Raw genomic sequence first — 27784 nt, 5'->3', positions numbered from 1 at the left:
AAGATTTTTTAAAGTGTACCTACAACAATACAATAGTGTTTCTGTAGTTTTAGTGTGTGAATTGAGGGTAAAATGGCGAAAGAGGTGAACTGCGACTCGATTCTGGCGGAGCTTGGCCAGTTCGGGAGATACCAGGTCCTGAATTACTGCCTGATCATGATCCCTATAATGTTCAGTGCGGTGTACAACGCGCAATATGTCTTCAATGCTGGCGTGGTCCCACACAGGTTTGTTTATTTCACTTTCAAGCTAAATCGCCTATAGTCTGGCAAATACAACTTGTCAGTCAATAAAAACCAGTAAAACTATCATCATAACTCATTCCTTTATTTTGGGTGCTAGTACTAACGTAAGACAATGAAGGGTTTTGATTTTAGCATAAAAATAGGTGTATGCTTGAGGGTATGTTTGTGTTTTGTGTTCTAGCTACCTTAGCGTAAAAACTATTTAGTCATGCAATTTTAATATTTTTATAAATAATATATTATTTTCGACGCGTGGATTACATAGGCAGGCATGTCTCTTTGCGATACATTTTAAGGTTCATATACCTTCAGATCCCCCAGTGTAAATTTCATTCGATGGCGTGACGTGAGTTCGCGTTTGCGTTGTCTCATTTTGTATGGCATTTTGGAAACTCAAAATCCCATTCAATTTGAAATGATACTTAACGCAAATTACGCGTCACGCTATCGAATGAAATTTACACTATGGGTACAGTGAATAAAACGACCGTCAGTAGACCGACAAAAATAAAGACACAATGAAACAAAAGAAAATCGTAGGCAAAAGCACTCTTGTGAATTGAATTTAATTAACAAACATAACACTAACTTATATGTAGATTCCTGAAAAAAATATAGTTGAGTCACTTTTCAGGCGTAAATTGTCAATAACTATATGGCAACTGTACCAGCATAAACTAACACTTTAGGATAAGTTTTTTAGGACAGATATCCGTATGTAGGTATATATCTATTTATGTATATATAGTAATAGACCCTATAATGGACGTGGAACCAGTAATGGGACATAAAACCACAAATCCTCTTAAATAAGTATGTAAAAGTAGTTTATAAACACTGGCCATATTTTACCATAAATAAGAGTTATATAGCTGTTTAAGTTTGACTTTTTATTAATTTCGGTTACTTTTTAAGAAATTGGCGCCAACCCAAAGATTGTCGTGTCACTGGAAAAAATAACCAGTAAGAATTCTTAACAACTTCCCTAAGAGAGTTGACTTCATATATTAAATTGTAATTAATTATTACTTGGTGTAAACTAGAATGTGTTTTGTTAATTGCATTTACCAGTAGATAAGGTATACAACACACTATGTTGTGAGTCTAGAGATGTATAAAAAATAGTGGTATTTTGCCCAATCCCATTATAGGAGCTGTAAAACTGCATACCTCCTATGATGGGACAATTTACATAATGATGCTTGCCATGGCCAAATTTCATGTTTAAACAATACAGAAGTATAATGTAGTTACGAACTATGTCAGGAGGTCTCCTCGGACTTCGGATAAATTAATATCGTTCTTACAAAATTTTATTTGACTTGCTATGTTATAATTTGTATGTTAGTTAGTGTGGTTCAAATCTTGGAAGTTGAATTTGTGCCACTTTGAGTTGAAATTTTGGATACGTATGCAAATCGGATGACAACGCAATATTATGATAACATGGACCTGATCTCATGATGGAGAGAGGAGGTGGCCATGGGAAATCTGTGATAAACGCAACCTAATTGTGTTTGGGTTTGTTAGAATTGTCTCTATGAGTATTAGTTGGCTGTGGAAAGAAAAATACATTCTTACATAAAATCTTATATAAAAAATGAATAATAACCAGTTTTTACCAAAAATTACTTATTCCCTATTCCAATATCTTATACTTATATGGTATGTCCATTATAGGGGGCCCATTACTGGATCCACGTCCATTACCGGGGTTCCATTACTGGAGCTTTGGTGTCCATGACTGGAGAAAAAAACCATAGTTTTAATTTGTTAATTATGTGGAAACTAATTGCAGTATCTTTGATACAACACGCCTGAAACATGAAAGAAGGATAGAATATTCATCTTTTAACAAGCTATGCGGTAGAACTTTTACATGTATCAGGGAAATATCGCAAATACTCCAAATTTCCTCTTAAATGTCCCATGACTGGTGCCGTTACTATAATATCGTCGCCTAGTATCCATATACTTACAATAAGCTTTGGTTAGTTCGGGTCCAGTTTGGGACTAGGTCGACCTCGTAAGATACAAGATTGTCAACCAATTAATTAATTATCTTAGTAGCCTCTACTTTGTTACTTACTCGAGCAAAAAGGAAACGAATCCGTTTAGATAAATAAGTACAAAAAAGCAATCAAGTTAGTAACTAGACCAATTCGTTGAATCCAATTCCTGAATGGATTAAGTATTTATTTAACTCCAATTGACTGAGTCACTGATGCATTACCTCATTATTTAAATCTTTTTGTCACAAACAAATTAAATACTTGGTAAGTACCATCATCGTCTACTGACTGACTAAACTTAAACGAGCAAATGGTAAAGCTGAGGGGCTACCGCGAAAACCGAATTTCGCAAATTGCGGGGATCTTTCTCTTTTACTCCAATAAAGGCGTAATTAGAGTGACAGAGAAAAATGCCCGCAATTTGCGAAATTCGGTTTTCGCGGTAGCCCCTCAGAGACGCTTGCCATACTGATTTTCGTGCTCTGACCCACCTGTTGCTATCTCTATTGCACGCCCATAATTATATTGCTGTCCCGCTCATGATTCCGATTGTCAATGTCACTGTGCGAGCTGGACATCAATTTAATTATGCGCGCGCAATAGAGACAGCAACAGGCGAGATGGAAAGCGTCTCTGCTGGACTCGCCCACCGAAGGTTCCGTACTCTTTAGTACCTATTTGTTATGGCGGCAACAGAACACCATCTGTGAAAATTTCAACTGTCTATCACGGTTCATGAGATACAGCCTGGTGACAGACAGACACACGGACAGTGGAATCTTAGTAATAGGGTCCCGTTTTTATCCTTTGGGTACGGAACCCTAAAAACTATCGTATGTACTCGTATTCTCGTATTAACACACCACCGACATAATTGTATGAGATGGCTGCCGCTGAACGTGCCTAGAGTTCGTCTCGCCGTGTGTCGATTAATTTATTTATTATAATAATCATTTATTTACAAACAAGATATATACAGTGGTATTACTAAAATAAATTAAGAGGCAACAGGAGTGGTCATTTCTCCATACAAACGTACTCGACTGTTTCCTCCGTGGGTTTTGAAGCTAGAGCAATGATTTTTTCAACACAGATAATATTGTCAATATCTGTGTCGGACCGTTTTGCTTTTTATGATATTTTGTTTTTTAAGGCGCTAGAGCCCTTCAAAAATGGCCAAAATGGTCCAATTGACTATGCCGCAATGAGAGGCGTTGTATTCAAAACTGATATCAATTAGCCAAAAAATCAAAACGGTCCGACACAGATAATTTCATAATCATTTAGATTTCCAAATTTGGTTACGATTGGTTAAGTTTTGGAGGAGGAAACAGTCGAGTACGAAACCTCGATATTTGAGATTTTTACGCATGATTTTTCGCCTTGTCCTTATCGCACTAGTTTCAGGAGCCGCTTCCGTTAGCGAGACGTGTATATTTACCTAAAATATTTAAATCTCAGCTCCTGTTTCGTCTTAAAAACTAGCTTAAATCTAAACTAGGCCCTTGAGGCATTGTATGTACCAAGGATGCTGGCGACATTTCCTCGCTGTATCGCAATGCTGATACGTTAGTGCGAGGTAGCTGCCAGCTAAAATTAATGGGTTCAGGCGGAGTAGGTATATTATGTCACTTTCTTAGGACGTCACATTCTGAGTTCGTCACTTTCTGACTTTGTCACTTTCTGAGATCGTCACATTCTGAGTACGACACTTTCTGAGGACGTCACTTTCTGAGTACGTCACTTTCTGAGAACGCCACTTTCTGAAGACGTCACTTTCTGAGGACGTCACTTTCTGAGAACGCCACTTTATGAGAACGTCACTTTCTGAGGACGTCACGTCACGGTTCAATCAATGTGACGGTTATTGACCTTCGCTACCGAGTTATGAGGCGGGTGTCTCGACACATTTCAATTTACCTATCTAATTAGTAATTACTTTGCTGATACTGTATAAAATCGCTGATAATGCTTAGATAAAAGTAAACACCTTCTAATAAGTGATAGCTGTATAAGGATACCTATCAGTTTATTAATGACGTAATAGGTACATTGTGCATAAAGGAGGAAACACCTTCTAGAGTCTGTGCGGAAAGAGAAGAGTCGTGGAATGTATGGGGCCCAATACAATCCACGACTCTTCTCTTTCCGCACAGCCTCTAATAGGTACATTACATTGTGCAAAAAGGGAGGTGTGGAGTATGTATAACTCTATGCTTTGAAAAACTTCTAAATAATTCTATCCTACCTTCATCACCAAGACGACCAAAACCAATAAAGCCAAATGCCAAATGTACATCTTAAAATCATCCGTCAAAATATAAACAAAATTACTGAATTTATTTATAAGCGCTGTAATTTATATGACCTGTGCTTCCTTTTATACAAACTCTACTAGACTAATCTTAATCTATATATAATATTCCACGGTATCATTTTATGTGTTCAAGTACAACATACCTTGTGGAGTCTATTTCACGAGGACTCCACAGACTTTTCGTGCTCAATGAACTTACTTAAACTAATGTGATGTGAAAATAATACGACAGCCGAGGCGATGCGGTACAAAATAATTACTTAGTGTATAATAATGTGGTCGAGATGTCCAGCAATGTACCATTTTCGTTGGACAAGATACTTATTGAAGTAGGCGAGTGCGGGGCCTATCAACTGAAAAACTATTGTTTTATTATACTGCCTATTATGTTTACTGCTTTTTGGAAGGGTCAGTACGTCTTCAATGCGGGTAAAATGCCTCACAGGTACTGTACAAATAGAATACACGTAGATTTACAAAAGTACAGATGTAGTACATAATTATTTTCCATCGTATTTTCACGGAAACGCACGAACGTGCCTTATTATTTCACTCAGTTTCGGTACAAAAAGTCTAAAATCTAAATAAAGTAAATTTTACTCGTAGGTATTTACCGGTTGGGTTAATACATTGAAATATAACCATAACAATTTTAATGGTTTAAATTAATGTCTTTACTTCAGTGATCAGTCTTGATAGTTGCCCGTTGTATAGCGCAGTGAGTTATAATGTTAAGTCCTGTACGGTTACCATCAGTTTGTCACTGACATAAACGCCGTCGAGAACGTAATTTACTTTCTATACATCTCGCTCGCACTCGCATATTAGTGCAAACAGGATGTATAGAAAGTAAATTACGTTCTCGATGGCGTTTATGTCAGTGACAAACTGATGGTAACCGTACTGATCAATCGAAAGTATAGGTACCTAATAGGAAAAGTATGGGTTGATACAGAAGGACCGTAACCCGACGGCAACTTGTATGGGAACTGCACGCCGACGTTGCAGTTGGCGTGCAGTTCCCATACAAGTTGCAGTCGAGATGCAGTCCATCTGTGCCGGGCCTAACGAAAGGATATTATAGAAAAATTAAGTATTGTAAGGCCTGAGTGGACGCTCGAGTTGGGCGTGCAGCGGGGCGGGGCGCGCGGCGTGCATGTTAAACAAATGCAAGCGTATAGGAGCGGCCGGAGGAGTTAAAGTCTCTCGAGATCAAGAAGATCCTGCAGCTGTTTGAAGTTGCAGGCTTGGATCGAGAGTTGTAGTAGGTGGCGATCACAATAGATCAGCAATGGTCGCAGTGATAAATAGGCTATGGAGCCTCATATAGCCCCTAACAACAAGAATAAGAGAATAAATAGGAGCGGCCTTAGTGCACGCTGCTTAAAACACTTGCGATCCCGACGCCACGCTGCACGCCCCGCCGATCGCTCCGCGTCGAGCGTCCACTCAGGCCTACACTAATAAGCCCCCTTTTTACCAACGCTATAAGGAAGATTTTAAACAGGTAATCTAACAATAACATAATTTAATCTCTGCGATCAGTGACTTCTAATCCATTTCTCGATATTTTTTACGAGCGTGGAATACCAAACATATCTTTTGCGTCACGCATTGTTTTAATACCGATTTAATGAGCGACCAGTTCAAAACGGAGTTTTTAATGGCCGTTTGTTGTGTAGAATAAACTTGTTGACGAGGGCTCGGCTTTTGATACTTATTTATTTTTAAAAACATTCAAACTCGGTAACACACAAATGCCCTTACCACACTGAGACCGTCTAGCACAAGTGTTTCCTAACCTGGGGGTAACTCGTAGAATGAAATTAACACTAGGTGTTCAGGTCAGGATTCGAACCCGGGAGCTCACGCCAGGGGGGTGTCACTCCGCAGTTTAGGTACATTTGGCCGGCGCGCCCATCGGACAGGCGTATGGCAGTTGGCAGTGGGCTGCCGCTCGGCATGCACGGTAGTCGTGTCACGTGGCGCTCACGCAAAATTGAAAATACACAATGGCTTCGAAACTTACTTCCGTGAGAATCAGACATACTATCTCCGGATAAAAATGTATGTTTACATAATCAACGTTTGTAATTCCTACATATTTATCTTAAAAATAATAAATCGGTGGGTATAAAGTCTATTTTTTTATTCGGTAGACTAAAATGACATTTCATAGTATGAACATCATGTGTCATTTCATACTATGAAATGTCATTTTAGTCTACCGAATAAAAAAATAGACTTTAGGTATAAAAACTTGTCAAGTGATAACCCCGTGCCGACACTCACAGCTCGGTCATAAAACTGCGGCGCGCGGTTCGTGAGCGGTTATAAGTTTCAATTTTGCTTGCAGGCAGCGATATAGGTGTAATTTTATACCTAAATCTGACTTTTGTGAAGGAGTGAATTTTCTGTACGGTAGTACTATTAGTTATTCTGTGCTCACGCTTCGCAGGCAGGATCACTACCGACTAAGGCTAATATGCCGTTAAAATGGTTTCAACAATCCAATTAAACTTGGTAATGAACAAGGACGTGATTTGCTATTTACCGTCATCGTCGCATGCCATCTAATGACAAAAGAACTGTAATTTCAGAATGCATTCGAGAGCAATCATAACGGGTTATTTTGTACAGATATCTAGGTATATATAATCAGCTCCATGACAATTGATTATATGCAACATCTAAAGTGAAGGAAAACATCGTGAGGAAACCGGACTAATCCCAATAAGGCCTAGTTTACCCTCTGAGTTGAAAGGTCAGATGGCAGTCGCTTTCGTAAAAACTAGTGCCTATGCCAATTCTTGGGATTAGTTGCCAAGCGGACCCCAGGCTCCCATGAAGGGGTCGTATCTCGTCGCATAAAATTGATTGTCCTAATGTAATGTTACGCATAAAACTCTTTCCACATATTTTTTCTCCAGCTGAAACAGAAAGTATTTTCGAAAATATTTTGGATAGGTTGTGTAGAACAGTTAGTTTTCTTTTTATAATTTTTCAGAAATGTTAATGGTTTTAGCACAATAACAATTATGCGAAATGAGTTTTATGCGTTAAGTACATTACATTAGGACAATCAATTATTATGCGACCCAATATGGACCCAATGTGCTGTAGCAAACATGATGACCGAGGAACATGATGACTAATATTTTACAATTAAACAAAAACGGGTGCCTAGATCAATAATATATATCTCCATTGTTATATTTTGTCTACCCCAAACGTTTATACATATAAACTAATATCGGGTAATTTAGTGTTGTTTACTAAAGGGGCCCACTGATTACCAGTCCGCCGGACGATATCGACCTGTCAGTTGTTCGGAGCTGTCAACTTTTTGTTCTAACTGACAGGCCGATATCGTCCGGCGGACTGTTAATCAGTGGGCCCCTTTATATCTTCATTGACATTTTGTTGGGACGTCCATGGGACCTCAGTCTTCCTTGACTACAGCTATTACTGAATCGCGATCAGAAAGGGATTAGAAATAACAGATTTCCATACACTTACGTCAAAATCAATAAGGATTGACAGCTATCTCAATCCCTTTCTAATCGCGATTCAGTAATAGTGCAATCTGGCTGAATTTAGACGTTTCAGCTTTCAGAAAAAATAAAATAATGAAATTTAATCGCGTTAGGCCCGTTAATGACATTAATTACGTAACTCCGCCTGTCTTTAAGGCGGTTAACAGCAGAAATTAGTGTAGGCCAATTCAAAATGATCCGTTTTCTTTGCTCGTATCTGTAGCATACTTAATCACATCGTCTGCAATCAAGTGACAAGTTTCTATTGTAACCTTATCAATAACAATGTTTCTTGCTTTTATTGTTTGCTAAAGAAGCACACAACCTGTTTGATTACAAGTGGTCACAACAGTTGTAAAGAAGCACACAACCTGTTTGATTACAAGTGGTCACAACAGTTGTAAAGGGGCCCACTGATTAACAGTCCACCGGACGATATCTGCCTGTCAGTTAGAACAAAAAGTTGACAGCTCCGAACAACTTCACAATCTTTTACGGTGTAATAAATACATACTTAAATTCATTCATTTACTTCATTCACTATAATTGTTGAACTACTTATACTTAAGAAAAATCGCAAACGAGCTCCTGGTAGTTGTTTATTGTACTTTAATTTAAATTGACGGTAGGATAAAAGGATGTACGTCGTTAGGGTCTCTTGTAAAGGGATATAGTAACGGCACCAGTCATGGGACATTTAAGAGGAAATTTTGAGTATTTGTGATATTTCCCTGATACATGTAAAAGTTCTACCGCTTAGCTTGTTAAAAGATGAATATCCTATCCTTCTTTCATGTTTCAGGCGTGTTGTATCAAAGATACTGCAATTAGTTTCCACATAATTAATAAATTAAAAGTATGGTTTTTTTCTCCAGTCATGGACACCAAAGCTCCAGTAATGGAACCCCGGTAATGGACGTGGATCCAGTAATGGGCCCCCTATAATGGGCATACCCTATCAGTATAAGATATTGGAATAGGGAATAAGTTTTTGGCAAAAAACTAGTTATTAGTCATTTTTGTCACCCGATTGCATTGTCATCCGATTTGCATACGTATCCAAAATTTCAACTCAATCGGAAATCCGAAAGTGGCTCAAATGCCATTTCCAAGATTTGAACAACACTAACTAATACAGGATGGATTTTCTTTTTGGGTCAGTGAGGGCAGCTACCAGATCCCGTGCTGCTACGAGAAAACGGTCTTAGAAGACCTTCCCTCGATTTCAAATTAATGAAGATTGGCTTTTACAGATTTTGGAAAAAACATACAGGGTGCGAGGAAAAGGTAATTTTTGACAAACTTTTTTTTTGATGCCAATCGATCCCATTCCTATTGACGATCAAAAGCTTGTATGGAACAAAAAAAAATTCCGGCTAGAAAAGCCACAAATCGAGGAAAACATTTCCCATACAATTTGTATGAAAATGAAAACTTATATTTTTCACATGCTATTTTTGTATGCCAATCGATTCCATTCCTATCCAGTATCAATAGTTTTTTTGGGGTCAATGGAAAAAGTTTTTATTAATTTGTGGCTTTTTAGTACATTATCGTAAGTTGACCCCAAAGAAACTATTGATACTAGATAAGAATGGAATCAATTGTCATAGAAAAATAGCATGTGAAAAATAAAAGTTTTGATTTTCATACAAATTGTATGGGAAAAGTTTTCTTCGATTTGTGGCTTTTCTAGCCGGAATTTTTTTTAGCTCCATACAAGCTTTTGATCCTCAATAGGAATGGGATCGATTGGCATCAAAAAAAAGATTGTCAAAAATTACCTTTTTCTCGCACCCTGTATGTTTTTTCCAAAATCTGTAAAAGCCAATCTTCATTAATTTGAAATAGAGGGAAGGTTTTCTAAGACCGTTTTCTCGTCGCAGCACGGGATCTGGTAGCTACCCTCACTGACCCAAAAAGAAAATCCACCCTGTATACAAACTAACAGGGCAAGTTAAATAAAATTTTGTAAAAACGATATTAATTTATCCGAAGTCCGAGAAGACCTCCTGACATAGTTCGTACGAGTAACTACATTATACTTCTGTATTGTTTAAACATGAAATTACGCCATGGCAAGCATCATTATGTAAATTATCCCATCATAGGAGGTATGCAGTTTTACAGCTCCTATAATGGGATTGGGCAAAATACTACTATTTTTTATACATCTCTAGAGTCACAACATAATGTGTTGTATACCTTATCTCATGGTAAATGCAATTAACAAAACACATTCTAGTTTACACCAAGTAATAATTAATTACAATTTAATATATGAACTCACCTCTCTTAGCGAAGTTGTTAAGAATTCTTACTGGGTATTTTTTCCAGTGACACGACAACTTTTGGGTTGGCGCCAATTTCTTAAAAATTAACCGAAATTAATAAAAAGTCAAACTTAAACAGCTCTATGACTCTTATTTATGGTAAAATATTGCCAGTGTTTATAAACTACTTTTACATACTTATTTTAGAGGATTTGTGGTTTTATGTCCCATTACCGGTTCCACGTCCATTATAGGGTCCATTACGTTACGCCTATTATATAATGAGTACATGCTTATGATTCCATTGTGCAATAATCTTACTAATCTTGGCGAGTTAAATTGGATCAATTTGTTTATTAGGCTCAGTGGAATATTTTTTAGCCTGATACCTACAGTCATCATTGTCACCAGATGTATTGAAGCAGCTAAGGTGCTCAAAAATATGTAAAAATGCACTTTAACATCATGATAATTGGCTTTCTTAGCCACTCCAACATATCTAATGGTACAGTTAATATTTTAGTTCATAGAATGGTACTTTATTTAGTAATTAACAGTAGAAAACAGTACAAACATAATCACTACACATTATAAAACATAGTCCCCGGCCGCTTTTGTCTGTTTGTATGTTCGCGACAAACTCAAAAACTACTGAACGGATTTTCATGCGGTTTTCACATATCAATAGATAGAGTGATTAGTGATTCTTGAGGAAGGTTTAGGTGTTTAATTTGTTAACCCGTGCGAGGTCGGGGCGGGTCGCAAGTTATTAATAAACTACACTACACAATACAAATCTACAATTAATCTAGAACTAATCTTGAATAAGAATCTCCAAATGTTCTTTTAAATGTTTTTTTTTAATTAAGTATAAATGGACTTACTCATGGCCACAGACTAGCCGAGGCGAAGACGTGGCCTACGATGGAGCGAGCCTGCCCAGAAGGTGCCTGTTCACCCTAGATTTGAAATCAAGAATGTATCAGAATTGTTGCCGTTACTGTATGTGGAGTTGGCCAAGCTTCTTGTAGTGTCGGTAACATGAGTCATCCTCAATTTGAATGCAGATCGAGTGTATGACACTCGCAAAATTGGTGTCTACTCCGGAAGAAAGGCAAGGCCGCGCGTCCCTAGGACAGGATAATGAATGAATGGATGAATGATAATGTGCAATCAAACAGATACTTAGTAATGGACACTTCCTACTGATTAGAATAAACTAAGGAAAATTGTAGCACTAACTAGTATGTAATTATAAATATGGTACCTGAATATTTTAAGTGGCAATTAAAAGCCAATTTGCCATCAATAGGGTTATGTTGGGGGTAATTCATGGGCAGATCGGAGGTAAACTTGGTGTACCTATCTATTATAATTATGCCTGTAGGCCTTTATATTTATGTTTAATATCACTACATCTTATAAAACAAAGTCCCCCGCTGCGTCTGTCTGTTTGTATGTTCGCGATAAACTCAAAAACCACCGAACGAATTTTCATACGGTTTTCATCTATAAATAGAGTGATTATGAAGGTTTAGGCGCATAATTTATTAACCCGTGAGAAGCCGGGGCGGGTCGCTAGTGATTTTTTATAAATATAAATGAATCCGTTTCACTTTTACTGCAAATTTTTGGTCTTTCTTATGAAATAAATGAGTGTTAAACAAATAACGAACACATCAAAGCATTTGTGTCAACGCGATCGGAAGTAATTGCACTAATTACAGTATCATCGTGAGATAAAATCTCGAAGAATGTAAAGCAGTCTTGAGATGCCATGGTTGCAAAACGAACTGAACAAAACGTGAGCTATGGAATGAGGTTCCCACGTGTTTTACTTTACGAGTACGAGTAGATATATGATTATGTAGGTATGCAATCAATAAAACTATGTAAACGGATTAAATCGCGTATAATTAATTTAAATTTAAAAGACATCCCGACATTTCGAACCCTATATAGTTTATAGTTAGTGTTCGTGGTCAACGGGTGAAAATCTATTTTATAGCGGCTTACGGTTACTCTAACAAATTATACACTTAAACCTTTCTCAAGAATCACTCTATCGATAGGTGAAAACCGCATGAAAATCCGTCCAGTAGTTTTTGAACTTATCGCGAACATACAGACAGACGCGGCGGGGGACGTTGTTTTATATGATTCACCTCTCGGCCCGATTCGAAATTTAAGTTACGACTAGAGCTGGGTCGTTTCGAGTTTTCCGTGAAACGAAACGTAACCGTTTCTTTAAATCACGTAACTGTTTTCAAAAACAGTTTCTAAAATAACTGGATTCCCAGTGTGTGTCGAACGAAACGAAACGAAATCGCATTGAATTTAGAAACGTACGTACTAGTTTTTAAAACAAAATTATACAATCAACTTCCCTTCGTACTTTGTTCAGGCTTAGGACTGACTGCAATTCATGACATGTTTTGCACTCGGCTTTGTAATCATCACGTTTTTCAAAAAAGTCCCATACTTCGCTAGAATTTTTTCTTGGCGCCATTTTTACACTTTTATACAATCAAGTTTACGAACACAATCTAATGATAACTAAAAACTAACCTAACCTAGGAAATGTTTTCTAACACTAAACTATTTACGAGTAGATATTTACAAAGTTTTACGTAGGTTCTCTACACTTCACAAGTTTATATACACATGTATCCAAAAAGGTCAATATTTTTGAATAAAAACAAAACTATCACAATACTCAAACTCGAGTAACTCGACAAATACAATCACATTAGTTTGTTATTGTCACGAATTCCCGCCAAGTCGCGAAACCAAAACTAAAACGATCTGCAATTCACATTTCAAAAAAACCTAATTTGCATCGTCTCACAAATGTCTAATATAACTTGACCCCTAACTTCAGTACTTTATAAAGATAAATCGATAGGTCACACATAAAATGGCCCCTAAATTCGTGATGCTAGCGAGTGTTTGTTAAGCGTCGTGAATTATTTTTAAAGTAGTCCAACTGGCGCCAATTTCGCTACTTGCTTAAATTTTACGCATTAAAAGATTCCTTAATTTAAACCCTAATGCTAAATAGAGCACTTATTTATCTAACGAACATTGAAGTTTTTGAATATAATGCCTGCTAAAAAGCGCGATTAGCGTCTACCTGACAAAGCTCAATACGTTTCGTTTCGTTTTTATCTCTATCTCGCTCTTTCGTTAGCCGATAACCTATAACTGTCCCTGCTCATCGGAAAACGAATAAAACAGTTTTAGAGCTGCATTTTGCTTTGCGATAGTTGCGTCCGTTATGCGTGGTTATGAGCGACTATGTTATCGTATGCCGCCGCCTCTTTGTCATCGTTTTTATAAAAACAGTTTGTCGTTCCTACCACAAACTGTTATTTCGTTACAGCACAAGAAAGTGTTTTTAAAAACACTTACGGAAAAAAACGCTCAGCTCTAGTTACGACAAATATTACGCCTAGATACGATATGGATTAGATGTATCAGTGTTCAAAATAGGTACCATAATAACCATACAAAAATAATGAAACAAACTATATATTCTGAGGCCGGTTATTATTATTAATTATACGCAATAAAATCAGAATACTTGACGGATTTCATTCATAAAATGTTCGTTTACCTTATTTCCTAACTAAATTACCATATAAGAAGGATCCTTATAGTATCGAGGTAACCAGGTTGCACTGTATGTGGGTCGCGGTCACTCGATGGTTTCGCAACTTCGATCATCAACAGGAAATGCTATTGTGGTTCGATAAAAGTTATTTAGTAAGAAACCTTTCTGTATAAGTAAATTACTACTACCTGCACCTGTCATTTTGATAAAAAAAATTACGACTTTCATTTCATTTCGCATGCACCAATCTCATTTTAGCCTTCGGTCGCCCACTGCCATAGAGAAAAAAATACATAGAGTGCTCACTCCATACATCACTTTTAGTACCAAAAAGACTATTAGCATCTAGCATCGAGTAGCGGAACTATCAGTACTGCTACTTGACAATAGATGTCGCCACCGACCGGAAAGTCTTATGCTGTTGAGATAAGACTTTCCGGTCGGTGCTACATCTATTGTCAAGTAGCAGTACTGATAGTTCCGCTACTCGATGCTAGATGTAGACACTGAAATTAATAGTCTGAACTGATGTATGGAGTGAGCACTCTATGTATTTTTTTCTCTATGCCCACTGCTGAGCATATTAGGCCTCTCTTCTTGTACGCCATTTGTCCCGGTCCTGTGCTAGTCTCATCCAAAAGTGCCCCGCGATACTTCGAACGTCATCCACCCAACGAGCCAACCGACGCCAGGCGCTTCTTTCATCCGTAAGCGGCCACCACAGTCCGTCAACATTTTGGTCCACCTGCCATCACACTGCCTAATAGCAACATGTCCCGCATTAATGACGTCATCCACGTCCCGCACCTTGGTGCGGCGTCGGATCTCGACATTCCTCACTCGGTCTTGCAGTATGCACCAATCGGCGTGAGCGATGTTCAATGTCGTATCAAAACCATAACCAATTGTGAAAGCTGAATCGGGTTTTTGTTTTAAAATGTTATTTTAAGTACAGTCAGCCGCAGAAGTTGCTAAGCGGGCGAGGTGTTCAAAATGATCTTGACGCGACTTTATTGTTAAAGGGGCCCACTGATTAACAGTCCGCCGGACGGTATCGGCATGTCAGTTAGAACAAAAAGTTGACAGTTCCGAACAACTGACAGGCCGATACCGTCCGGCGGACTGGTAATCAGTGGGCCCCTTTAGAGAATGCGTGTCACTGTCAAGGTAATTTTGAACACATCGCCCCTTAGCAACTTCTGCTGTTGATTATGTACCCAAAAAGGGCACTGCATTAGGTACTCTAATTTAAAGGTAGGTTTTTAATGTCACGAACGACATTATGACACATATTTTGCTCATAACATTTTATTTGTCCGTATCAGATATATATCATATATATATAGCAACGTCTGCAATTGAAATAACACATTTTATCATTAAGATAAAGTTTAAAATTGCGAGACACTAGATAATTCGACATTTAAATGAAAGAGGAAAATCTAATAAAGGAAAATTGTCCTTACCATAAGGAAGCATTCAATTTATGTTGTTTTCAACAACACAATTTTATTTTACATGAACCACGAGTATCTTTTGTACGTGTCATTTAACTACATGAAGACAATACCTAAGTAATAAAAATAAAAATGTTAACTGTGATATTTAAAACATCATGTTTTACATTCTTAACAAACCACTTATTTTATTTCAATATGAGGTTTAAGGGTCATACGATTCTAGACGACACCAATAACGAAATTAGAGCGAGTAAAAGTTTTACAAGTTGGTATGGCCGATGACAATAACCTTGTGGAGGGGGAGAGCCATACATTTAGTTAGTTACAGTCGCCATCAGATATATCGAAGCGGCCAAGGTGTTCACAATATCTGAACACGCTCTCTAACGCCCTGGCAATAGAGGCGTGTTCTGATATTTGTGAGCACCTTAGCCGCTCCGATATAGGTATGTGATGGCGACTGTACAAATTTTAATCTCGGGGGGTCAGGGATCAAATCGCTGCCAACTTAGCTATGGTCTAACTCTAGTAACCGGTTACTTGAATCGTTTAGCCAAAAGCCATGTACTTCTGTCGTTTGTATCTTAAAAAAAAAATCTTTAACTTAAACTCTATCTTCTCCAGATGCGCAGTTCCAGAATGCGAGTCCCCACCGTACACGTATGAGACCGGCGAATGGGGTCTCTGGGCGCTTGGGTCCCAGTGTGCGCGCCCGGCGCCTAGCGACGATGGCGCGTGCGCCCAGGGCGCCTTCAGCACCAATCAGACCGTGACGTGCGATAAGCATGTTTATGGTGGCCATGATACCATTGTAGCTGAGGTGAGTTCAAATATGTCATAGTCAGGCCTCTTAATTTCCTTAACCCTTAAAGTTGACACCATACAAGTACGAGACTGGCGAGTGGGGTCTCTGGGCGCTTGGGACCCAGTGCGCGCGACAGGCGCCTAGCGACGATGGCGCGTGCGCCCAGGGCGCCTTTAGCACCAATCACATCCGTGACGTGCGATAAGCATGTTTATGGTGGCCATGATACCATTGTAGCTGAGGTGAGTTCAAATATGTCAGTCAGGCCTCTTAATTTTCTTAAAAAGTTTGACACCATACAAGTACGAGACTGGCGAGTGGGGTCTCTGGGCGCTTGGGACCCAGTGCGCGCGCCCGGCGCCTAGCGACGATGGCGCGTGCGCCCAGGGCGCCTTTAGCACCAATCAGACCGTGACGTGCGATAAACATGTTTATGGTGGCCATGATACCATTGTAGCTGAGGTGAGTTCAATAGCTTTCATAGACTGGTAGCCAGTTCAACAAGGCCCGATAAACACAATCTATCTATACTATACCATACAGTGGGAAAAGTAGGAAATTTGCAACGAGTGGCGATAAATTAAAACACGACTGAGGGGAGCGTTTTAAATCGACACGATTTGTAAACAATACATTGGCAAGTACTTATATCGTACGACGTTTTACAGTAGGTACATAGCCTTTTAAGTTTTAGACATAAAGTGCTAATTAATTACTGCACTAGTAAACCGCGGTAAAGTAACACCATAAGTACTGCAAAAATCATGAAGTAAATTAAAATCGAATTACAATATTATTATTACATTGTTAGTTACATTACAAGTAATGTTAATTGTTAATATACTTAAGTGTGTTAAAAAGTGGAAGTAGTGGAACACTATCGTCGCGTGTAGTCGTATCGTCAAGTAGGGATTACTTACTGTATTATTTGTCTAAATCCCTTTAAGTGGCAGTATTAGCTTATTGACAGATAAAGCCGAGTAAAAGTCGCGTTTAGTTTGACTAAAGATAAGTCTGTAAGTAGCAAGCCAATTCGTATTTTATATTGATTTAAACTAACACGATTTTCACTCGTACTTTTATAACTAACACGGGACTTAATCGCGTAAAACTTACGTTTATTTATGGCCTGAATGACTGACTGACTGAAAACGCCAATCGAAACTTAACGTAATGCATGGAAATAATCACATGATACTTTCCGTAGCATCTGTTATCCCGATACATTTTAACTTACCGTTTGGCGTTTGTCGATGTACGATTGTCACCTGCGGGCGCAGCATGGTTTCATTTTTATCGCCCGTCACTATGTTCATCACTCTATCACTTACATACTTGTTAGAACGTGACAGGCATGGTGACAAGCGGCAAAAATGTGACCATACTACCGCCGCTGGGCTAGGCCGCCAGTAGGGCTCACTTTTAAAATAATTTTGTATTATGTCTCGTTCTCTTGTTACAGTTCGACTTGGCGTGCCAAGAGTGGAAGCGCACGTTGGTCGGCACCATACACAGCGCGGGACTGTTCGCCGCGTTACCGCTCACCGGCTATGTCTCCGATACGTGAGTTTACTGCTTTCTTTTGCACAACTTATTAAAAGAAACCCAACGTAATGACATGGATAAAACATTGAGGTAAGTATATCTCGGGACGGGCCTTGCGTGCACTGGTGGTACTAGTTCAGTGGTGTCACTCACGCATTCGAGCCAATCCTGCAGTCTAACGCAACTAGTTGCGACCAATCGCGTGCGTGCTGCGAACTCATTAACCAATCGCGTTGTACCGGTGTCACATCGCTGTACCCCCATTTATTTACCCGTATAGGCAGTCCTTCAAGCTGTACAGCGAGAACGCAACTCATGCTAGACCGCCTGATATCAAAACCAGTTCAAAAACATAAAGATTTAACAAACTATTAAATTTAATCTCAATAAGGCTTCAAGTTATAATGTATTATTTAAGTTATTTGCACTAAAGGTCGGAAGGTGATAAATATAATAAATGCCACGTGTCATGTTTATTGTCAGACGACGATATTTTTTAAAATGTTCGCATTTTATTATTGCACGACTGGCATTGACCAGGACATTGATATATATTGTATCCTTATGTAGGTCAAGGATTAGTATAAAGGGCCACGAACTTCAAAACTACCGCATTCATTTCAAAAGTTTATTTTAACCGAATAAATTTGTAAACTTTTACGTTTACTTGTATCATTTGATATTTACCAGAAGCTTTTCGGTGAAGGAAAACATCGTGAGGAAACCAGACTAATCTCAATAAGGGCCTAGTTTACCCTCTGGGTTGGAAGGTCAGATGGAAGTCGCTTTCGTAAAAACGAGTGCCTACGTCAATTCTTGGGATTCATTGTCAAGCGGACCCCAGGTTCCCAATTCCCATAAGCCGTGGCAAAATGCCGGGATAACGCGAGGAAGATGAGAATTACGTTTACTTGTGTAAGCTACAACGCTAGAACGTTCAGGGCAAAATCTAATATAAATTCCTTGAGTTTTGCTGGTATGTTTCGTATGGCTATGTACTTATATCGTGTGTAAAAACACGGAACCCTCCATAATCTTGGCCATTTTGGTGATTTTAAAAACAATAGCAACTGTTATAAACTGTTAATTACCTACACAAACGGGTCTACCGCGATATAAAACAATTAAATTATATCGCGGTAGACCCGTTTGTGTAATTAAATATGTGTACAAAACGCGAGAGTTTACAGTGTTATGTTATATAGTTAACCGCGTCATTTTACTTACAAAACTCGTATCATGAAACAAAATTCACAATTATCTGCACGTACCTACAATTTACCTAGATACTTTGTTATTTTACTTATTTTAAATTGTAAACATACAATGAAAAAACCCACCTGATTAAATATAGTTTGCCCTGAACGTTCTAGCGACGGAGACAATACAATTCCTAATACATAACCTTGTACCGCCGACCATACAAAATTATAGCCAAGGAATAATAGAATCTTGTTGTATTTTTTATACAATTTTTTTTTCATGTTTGACGATCCTTTTGTGAAATTCTTTTTGTGTTAAATTTGATTTGTATAATAATCCAATATTATTATGGAATAATAACATCAATAAATTGCTCTGATAATTAGCTTAAGATAATTTATATGTTACGATTCAAGTGCTTGTTGCTAGGCCTACATGAATAAAGTATATTTTGAGTTTGAGTTTGAGTTTGTTGTATTTTCAGATTTTCAATTAGGTTGAATTTCATTTGTTCTAAAATTTTACGAGACAAAATGAAATGCTACTACTTTTAATTAAGGTTGACATTCCATCGAAACTGAGTGTACATCCTAATGTACATTGGGTGGCACGAGGATAATTTCTGCAACGGCAGATCATCATCATTGCTAATACAATCTGTCAGGCGCTGATTATTATGCATATATAGAGCCGGGACTCAAGTGCGCCGTAAAACCATAACAAAAATTGAAAAGTTAATGAATTGTGCATATTGTGTATGTAAACCACAATATACTTGACACATGTAAATAAAGTCACGTTTTAATAAACTACAAAGAGTCTACTTAGTTTTGTCGTTTTGTGGTTTTCGTAAATAATAAATATTTTATATGTTACCTATGTGTGCTAGCAAATAAAATGAACTTTTTGAAGTTACCTGGAGTTATTCATCCATAATTATTACCGTATCTTACCATTTCTTCTCATTTGCTAAAAAAAGATAAGTTTAGGTATACATAGGTAAAAACTTAACTAAACCCCAACTTCTTTATAAGGCATAAGAATGTCAGAATTTACGCAAAATAAAACCTTATCAGTTTGAAACAAGATTCTAAATTTCAAAATCATGTAGGAAATATATTCCCTCTGCCTTAAAAAGGCTTAAATATACTACGACTACTCAATAACTATAGTTTGTTTTTTTTTAGCATTAGAAAGAACTTGCAAGAAGGTAAGCGATCTTGCTTGACATGTCTTTTAATTGAAAAACGCTTTTTAAAAATCAAAAACTATTACTTATGAAAGCAGAAGAATATTAAATGATCGTATTAGATTCATAATTGTTACATATTTGCCGTAACTTATTTTTAAAATGTGTTTTTCAATTAAAAGACACATCAAGATTGTTTACCTTATTTCTAATGCTAAAAAAACGAACTATATTTATTTTAATGTTTCCAGTTTCGGCCGTCGCACGGCGTTCGTCTTGACGGCGGTGCTAGCTGCGTCGATGGGCCTAATACGATCCTTCTCCGTCAACTACGTGATGTACCTCGTATTTGAATTCCTGGACGCTATGCTGGGCTCTGGCGTGTATAGCACCGGGTTTATTCTAGGTCAGTATACTTGCATCCGTGGCAGCAATCCCATAATTACAACAAAAATAAATTGACTATTTTGTTAAAAATATGTCACTAAATACTGTCGCCTCTTATTAAGACAAAATCAGCATCTAATACATACTCAAAGAAAAAAATTGAACATTCTTGAATGGCTATTTCCAACTATCGTTCTATTCCTACATTTTATATATTTATTATAAGAGATTGACTTTGAGAGAATGGATCGATTCAATTTCAAGTTTCTAACATTTGACACTTAAGGCCTTAGCATTACACTGTTCAGCATAGGTATTTAAAATATTGTTTTTTATTTCAGCGCTAGAAATGGTGGGCCTCAAACGGCGAGTGCTCGGCGGTAACATCATCTCCAGTTCTTTCGCCATCGGCCAAGTGATTCTCGCCCTAGTGGCCTGGCAGGTCCCCTACTGGAGGCATTTAACCCGCGTCCTCTACGTACCATCTTTCCTCTTCATCTTCTACTACTTCCTCGTTGAAGAAAGCGTGAGATGGCTGCTAAGCAAAGGCAGGAAACAGGAAGCTGCTAAAATTATCTATAAAGCTGCTGCTATTAATAAGAAGGAACTGTCTCCAGAATCGCAAAAGCAGTTAGAATCTCCTGATGAGCCTACGGAAGTCGCTGTCACTGAGCAAACGTCTCTTAGCCAACCGCAGAAGAAATCGCTGTTCAAACAAGTTGTGAAATCAAAGATTCTCATGTCACGTCTCTTCATTTGTTCCTTCTGGTGGATTACCGTGACTTTCATCTACTATGGACTGTCAATCAACTCGGTTTCTCTGGCTGGGAACCGATACGTGAACTTCATGTTGACGTCCCTCGTGGAGATCCCTGGGTATGCGCTGAGCGTGCTGACCCTAGACCGCTTCGGACGTAAGAGTTCCATCATGACAGCGTTCTTTGTATGTGGATCGGCGCTCATCGCTTTGCCTTTTGTTCCTGCACGTAAGTTTATCTATTTTTTGCTATTTATTTTTTAAGTTAATATTTTATATAGAAAACTTTGTATAAGTAAATGTTGTTGACTAGTGTTTAGATTCATTTGCATTACCTATCTAATCCTCCTAGTCATACTCCAAGTATTATACTGTCGATAGACTCAAGCTAGTTCATTTTAGCTAGTTGATCCTCTTATTTTCCCGTATTTATATTAGATTAATTTTCATTACCTACTGACGACATTCATTAAAAAAAACATTTATATTATTTTCTAGTTCAATTCACTCCCTAGCGTAGAAAGTAGTTTCTAGAATACCCATAATCCACTTTTCAGACCTAACCTGGATCCACACGTGTCTCACAATGCTGGGCAAGCTGTGTATCAGCATGGCCTTCAGCTCCATATATATCTACACGTCGGAGCTGTTCCCTACCGAGGCGCGACACTCTATGCTCGGTACCTGTTCTATGATTGGAAGAATTGGCAGTATCGTCGCTCCTCAGACACCACTACTGGTCAGTATACAAATAGAAGCAAAATACAAAAGGAGGATGGAGTTGTTTTCAGTGCTCCGTGAAAAAGTTTATTCAAAGAGCATTTATCGAAGATTGTCGGCGTAAAAATCCTGTGGTTTTCTTAGAGACCATTTGACATAAAATTAGGATAAATTGTAGCAACTTATAGCTTTAGGATCCCAACGTTATAGAAGTTGTATGAAATTTTGCCTTGAAACTTATCTCAGATGTAAACTAGTGTCAAGGTACATAACTTACAGAACACTTCAGGTTGTTGGTCCGGACTATCCTCGTAATTCCCCGTGTACTTGTACAAGTACAAATTAAATTCGAGTTTTGAACTCATAGAGAAGTAAAGGAAAGTTCCCAATTCAAAAGCGCCAAAATTGCTCTAGGTCTTACGAGACTATATTAAAATGAAGAGATAGTTTAATTAGACCCTTTAGTGTAGGTTCAAAAGTTTGGTTACACTGTAACCAAACTTTTGAAACCAACATCAAGAAATGGTTACTAGGTATCTTCTGTGCGGTCACCAGAGGCGTATTTACAAATTTGGCGCCCCGGGCCATTTTGATTTGCCGCCCCCCTTCATCAGTGACGATAAAGTATTTTATTTAGGAAAAAAACCTGCAACAAGTACCTTTGGGGTGTGGAATAAAAAAAAACTAAACCTTTTTACCATTTACTCACATAATGCCTATGTGAGTACATTGTTTTCCTATGTACAAATTGGTTGACAAAATCATCAATGACGCTGTCGTAATTTAAAACGTTTGTCAGCTCAGCTTCTATATTAAGAAGAGCTAAGCTATTCAGGCGCTCTTCGCTGATGGGCCCGGCCACATGTCAGCGGTGCGACATCAGCGGCGCCGCAAACCGCTCTGCGGCGTCGCCCGCCGCACCGCAAAATTTAGCGGTGCCGCCCGGCGGCGCCGCGGTGCCGCCGAGCAGCGTGCGTCGCCGCGTGCGATGCCGCGCTGCATAGTGAAGAATAAAAATTCGACTACCAGTTGTTTGATCAGACATGAATCCCTTCACACGTGTTCTGCTCTTGCTGTTGTCGAAGTAATATTTTGCTTAAAAGTTCTTCAAAACACGGCACAGACATTCGAAAATAGTTATAAAATTTATTTTCAGTCATCTTCAACGCCTCGTATTTTCTTTTGAAATGATTTCCATCTTCATTCATTATACGAAGATATGGGTTCACCCAATTTTTTCTTTTCAATTATTTTTTATTTCTGCTCCTTCTTAACAACAGCAAGAGCAGTCGTGTGATAGTGCTGGCGGTACACCGAGAAATTCAGTAAAATGCTGCAAATGGTGTTAAAGGTATGAAAATCGGTACGATTGATCTTTAGGACATTTGAAACAATTTGACCCGAAGCACCAACAAATCTTTTTTTGTGTAGAATAAAAAAAAAATGTTTAGAAACCTATCGTGTGTGGTATTACACGAAAGGTCTTTCTGAGTCGATTCCAAAAATATATCACATCATTACATTTGAGTATTTTTTTTTAATTATAATAAAACTATTTTTTCAAGACATACCAAGTTTTAGCTTCTCCAGATACAATACCGTTAACTTTTTTTTGTAAAATATACCTCAAATTATACCTAATCACCTCATGTCTAATCCTAATAAAGCAATTTTGAAAATATTTACATTTAGTATTTTTTTTTATTTTAAATATCCTCATATTACCTATAATTTGAGGTATATTTTACAAAAAATATTGAACGGTATTGTATCTGGAGAAGCCCAAACTTATTGGTATGTTTTGAAAATTATTTTTATTATAATTTAAAAAAAAATGACTGAAGTGATGATATGATATATTTTTAGAATCGGCTCAGAAAGCCCTTTCGATTAATAGCACACACGATAGGTTTCTAAACAATTGCAAAAATAATTATCTGTGCGCTCCCATATAGAATGTCGAGCGAGGTCAATAAGAGGGTATTTCGTTACAATTCTTTGTTTTATAACCTTTCCTTGTACAGTAGTACGATTTCGTATTTTGATACGAATACATTTGTAGACGATTTTGTTATGCCCCATAAAAGAACCTACCTCCCGAGAAGATGTCTAGCACGGTGTGCTAATCTGTTAGCGTATAATATTGAAGACCCCGTCGTGGCTAGCGCGGCGTCTAGTAGCCTTAAGTCGCCTAATAATATTGTACGCCTTGGTAGTGTAGGTTTTGAGATGGAGCCGCCTGGTGATATGAATTTAAACTAACCGCTCCGACAACGTGTGCACCGTCCGGCTCCGTTCCTATTGATCGCTGCGATGCTAGTATGATTAGTAAAACCAATTTATTGAACTTGGTTCACCAAAATATCATTTGCACCATTTGCATCGCTATGAAGGGATCCATGTCTGATCAAACAACTGGTAGTCGAATTTTATTTTTTACTATGCAGCGCGGCATCGCACGCGTCGCCGCACGCCGCTCGGCGGCACCGCGCGCGGCGCCGCGCACCGCTAAATTTTGCGGTGCGGCGGGCGACGCCGCAGAGCGGTTTGCGGCGCCGCAGATTTCTAGCGATATAGCTAAGTTTTATTATAAAAGGCGCCAAGAAAAAACCGCGAGGGGGCGGCGAACCGCCCCCCCGCGGCTGCCGCCCCGGGCCATGGCCCCCTTGGCCCTAGGGTAAATACGCCCCTGGCGGTCACGATTGTAATATTCAGACCCCACCCTCATTCCAGACCTGAAATGGGTCCAGACCGGTCTAACGATGCAGGGAAAGCTCTGCATCAGCATGACCTTCTCGTCCATCTACATCTACACCATAGAGCTGTTCCCGACTGAAGGTCGTACCTCCTGCATGGGTTTCTGCTCCATGATGGGCAGGATCGGGAGTCTGATGGCGCCGAGCACGCCCTTGTTGGTTGGTCAGTCTACAGATTCTACAGAGCTGATGTAGTTTGTTACTACATGATGGGCCAGCGCCGGCCACTCCAAGCGACGCATTTATGCGTTAGAGGGAGCAAGTGATATTGCTATCTCATTCTACCGCATGGCTGCGTCCCTTGGAGTGGCCGGCGCTGGCCCATCGTGTAGAGTGGCCATTAGATGTTTGAAGCACCATCAATGTGGCTTACAGAGATATTTAGTATATGTAGGAGCAGTCCATGCAGCCTATTAGAATCTTGCTTAGAGAGTTGTAATCATCCTGTTCCTAAAATTTTGCTAGTCTTGACTCTTGATGTAGAATTTTGTTATATATTTGGACGTACAGTCACCAGGAATAATATGTTACAGAAACACAACGAAGTCGCAAAATGATCTGACACCATCTTATTTGTAGAGGCAATAAGAGCGTGTCACATATTTTTGCGGACTTTGAAGAGTAACATATTATTGCAGGTAACATGTACATAGTTTAGAAGTCTTCGTTTAGAATTTTGTTATATTGAATATATTTAGATAAATATACGGGAACATCGAACTGTCGCTGCCAAAGTAATTGAATCATTGTATAGTGAAATCACGAAGTATTTTGAGGAAAGTATTTAGCTTGATTTCTTAGCTTACGTTGATCGTAGAGGTGTAGTAGAATTATGTATTGATGGATATTTAGATATATCACAAATAGTAAACCGTGTATAACCAGTTAAGAGTGTTACTGTTAGTAGCATCATTCCAACAGTGTCCCTTGCAGTGGTGAAACAATGAAGGGTAAAGGATGTTTTAGTATAGTTTCATACAGTGCCGGCCCGAGCCCTTGATCAGGGTATAGCGAAATCGGGTTTTGGCGCCCTTAGTTGAAGTATTTTCCACCCCCCCCCTAGCCACACTCGCGTCCGCTAGCTTATAGCTTGGGATTTCTGCTTTATGAGGGGCAGAAGTATATTGGTCGGTCGGTCGGAATAGGTAGGAATAGTGCTACTTACGTTTAGCGTAACCTTGCTAGTTTAAAATTGACTGAACATACTCGTAACATCAAACCAGAACAAATTGAATTGTTTAACTTCTGTACTAGTAGAATTCCCCAAAGTTTTATTCGTACCTAAAAGTCAACTAAAATTAAATTTTACTTGTTTTCAGATGCAAATAATGGTGTCCCTCCCGTACCTGATCTTCGGCGTGATGGCGGGCATCTCAGGCGGTCTCATGCTGCTCACGCCGGAAACTTTGCGGTTACGCCTTCCGGACACCATCGAGCAGGTCATATATTTTTTCTACTCCCGGACTTTTATTTGTCATCGTGCACACACCTTTAAAACCCTACCTTATAGTTGTCAAGACAAGTCTTTAGTCTATTCCCCAAAAAAGAATTTGTGCATATAAGAATTTATACACGCAGTGTATTTTTGGCGATTTTACGATACTTCGTGTAATGACTTCAAAAATATTCAATGAAATACAGTGTTGCCAACCTTATTTTAAATGTCATCTCTGACAAATAAGTGAACCATAGACTTGTTTTTTAGGGTTCCGTAGCCAAATGGCAAAAAACGGAACCCTTATAGATTCGTCATGTCTGTCTGTCTGTCTGTCTGTCCGTCTGTCTGTCCGTCCGTATGTCACAGCCACTTTCCTCCGAAACTATAAGAACTATACTGTTGAAACTTGGTAAGTAGATGTATTCTGTAAACCGCATTAAGATTTTCACACAAAAATAGAAAAAAAACAATAAATTTTTGGGGTTCCCCATACTTCGAACTGAAACTCAAAAATTTTTTTTTCATCAAACCCATACGTGTGGGGTATCTATGGATAGGTCTTCAAAAATGATATTGAGGTTTCTAATATCATTTTTTTCTAAACTGAATAGTTTGCGCGAGAGACACTTCCAAAGTGGTAAAATGTGTGTCCCCCCCTGTAACTTCTAAAATAAGAGAATGATAAAACTAAAAAAAAATTATGATGTACATTACCATGTAAACTTCCACCGAAAATTGGTTTGAACGAGATCTAGTAAGTAGTTTTTTTTATACGTCATAAATCGCTTAAATACGGAACCCTTCATGGGCGAGTCCGACTCGCACTTGGCCGCTTTTTTTTAATTTCATTCATTCATTCATTCTTTTCCCGCCCGTACCCTCCATTTTTGCTACTTCTTGAAAAAATATTTGTTAAATTTACAATTTTATTTCAAAGTGCTTGGTCGTAGAAAAAGTATTGTATGCAACGTTGTTTAACTGAGTCAAAAAATACTCGTGGCGTCTTTATTAACAATTTTCGGCTTCGCCTCAAATTGTTACTCACGCCACTCGCCTTTTTTGACCTCTCTTAAACAACGGTTGCATAAAATACTATTATTTAATGTGTCAATATACCTACACATTGTAACTACAGCAATTCCCTGTCTGTACCTCCCTTATCTCGTCTGTACGCCCAATGTGAACACGCCCTAAACCAATATGCAGATTTCACACAACATTGTACTAGTTGATCGACACAAGATGCAGTTTGTGTGCAACCCCTGAAATTTTGTTATTAGCTAAATATTTTATTTTGCTAATAACGAAATTATTTTGCTATTAGGCGAGGAGTTTCAATAACCCAATGCAGAACACAAAATCCTCAGCAGAAATTGCTTATAAAAACCAAATTAAGTAAGAGTAAGAGTAATTAATTAATAATCTTTTGATTTCTGCTATATTCAAATTCTTTGGTTACAGGCGGAAGCTATGGTGGTGGCGCCGCGGACGACCAAACGTACAGATATAATTGTGGATTAACCTGACT

General features: G+C 38.4%; 1 protein-coding gene across 1 annotated transcript; it reads left to right on the top strand.

The window, feature by feature from the left end:
• The first annotated feature begins 7 nt into the window (after nucleotides 1-7).
• Nucleotides 8-27784, top strand: LOC134651351 (organic cation transporter protein-like). Its single transcript, XM_063506429.1, has 8 exons — nucleotides 8-227; nucleotides 16081-16276; nucleotides 17724-17824; nucleotides 20450-20604; nucleotides 20927-21571; nucleotides 21900-22081; nucleotides 26138-26257; nucleotides 27718-27784. The coding sequence occupies exons 1-8, from the start codon at nucleotides 73-75 to the stop codon at nucleotides 27775-27777; spliced, it is 1614 nt and encodes a 537-aa protein (XP_063362499.1). The 5' UTR covers nucleotides 8-72; the 3' UTR covers nucleotides 27778-27784.

Source organism: Cydia amplana, chromosome 10 (assembly GCF_948474715.1).
Source record: "Cydia amplana chromosome 10, ilCydAmpl1.1, whole genome shotgun sequence".
Classification (NCBI taxonomy): domain Eukaryota; kingdom Metazoa; phylum Arthropoda; class Insecta; order Lepidoptera; family Tortricidae; genus Cydia; species Cydia amplana.
Note: the sequence above shows the minus strand (reverse complement) of the source record. Positions and strands in the feature narration are given on the sequence as shown.

Coding starts and splice junctions, on each gene's coding strand:
- LOC134651351 (XM_063506429.1), top strand. CDS start 73: ATGGCGAAAGAGGTGAACTGCGACTCGATTCTGGCGGAGCTTGGCCAG. Junction 22,082..26,137: donor CTCCTCAGACACCACTACTG/GTCAGTATACAA, acceptor ACTTGTTTTCAG/ATGCAAATAATGGTGTCCCT. Junction 26,258..27,717: donor TTCCGGACACCATCGAGCAG/GTCATATATTTT, acceptor CTTTGGTTACAG/GCGGAAGCTATGGTGGTGGC.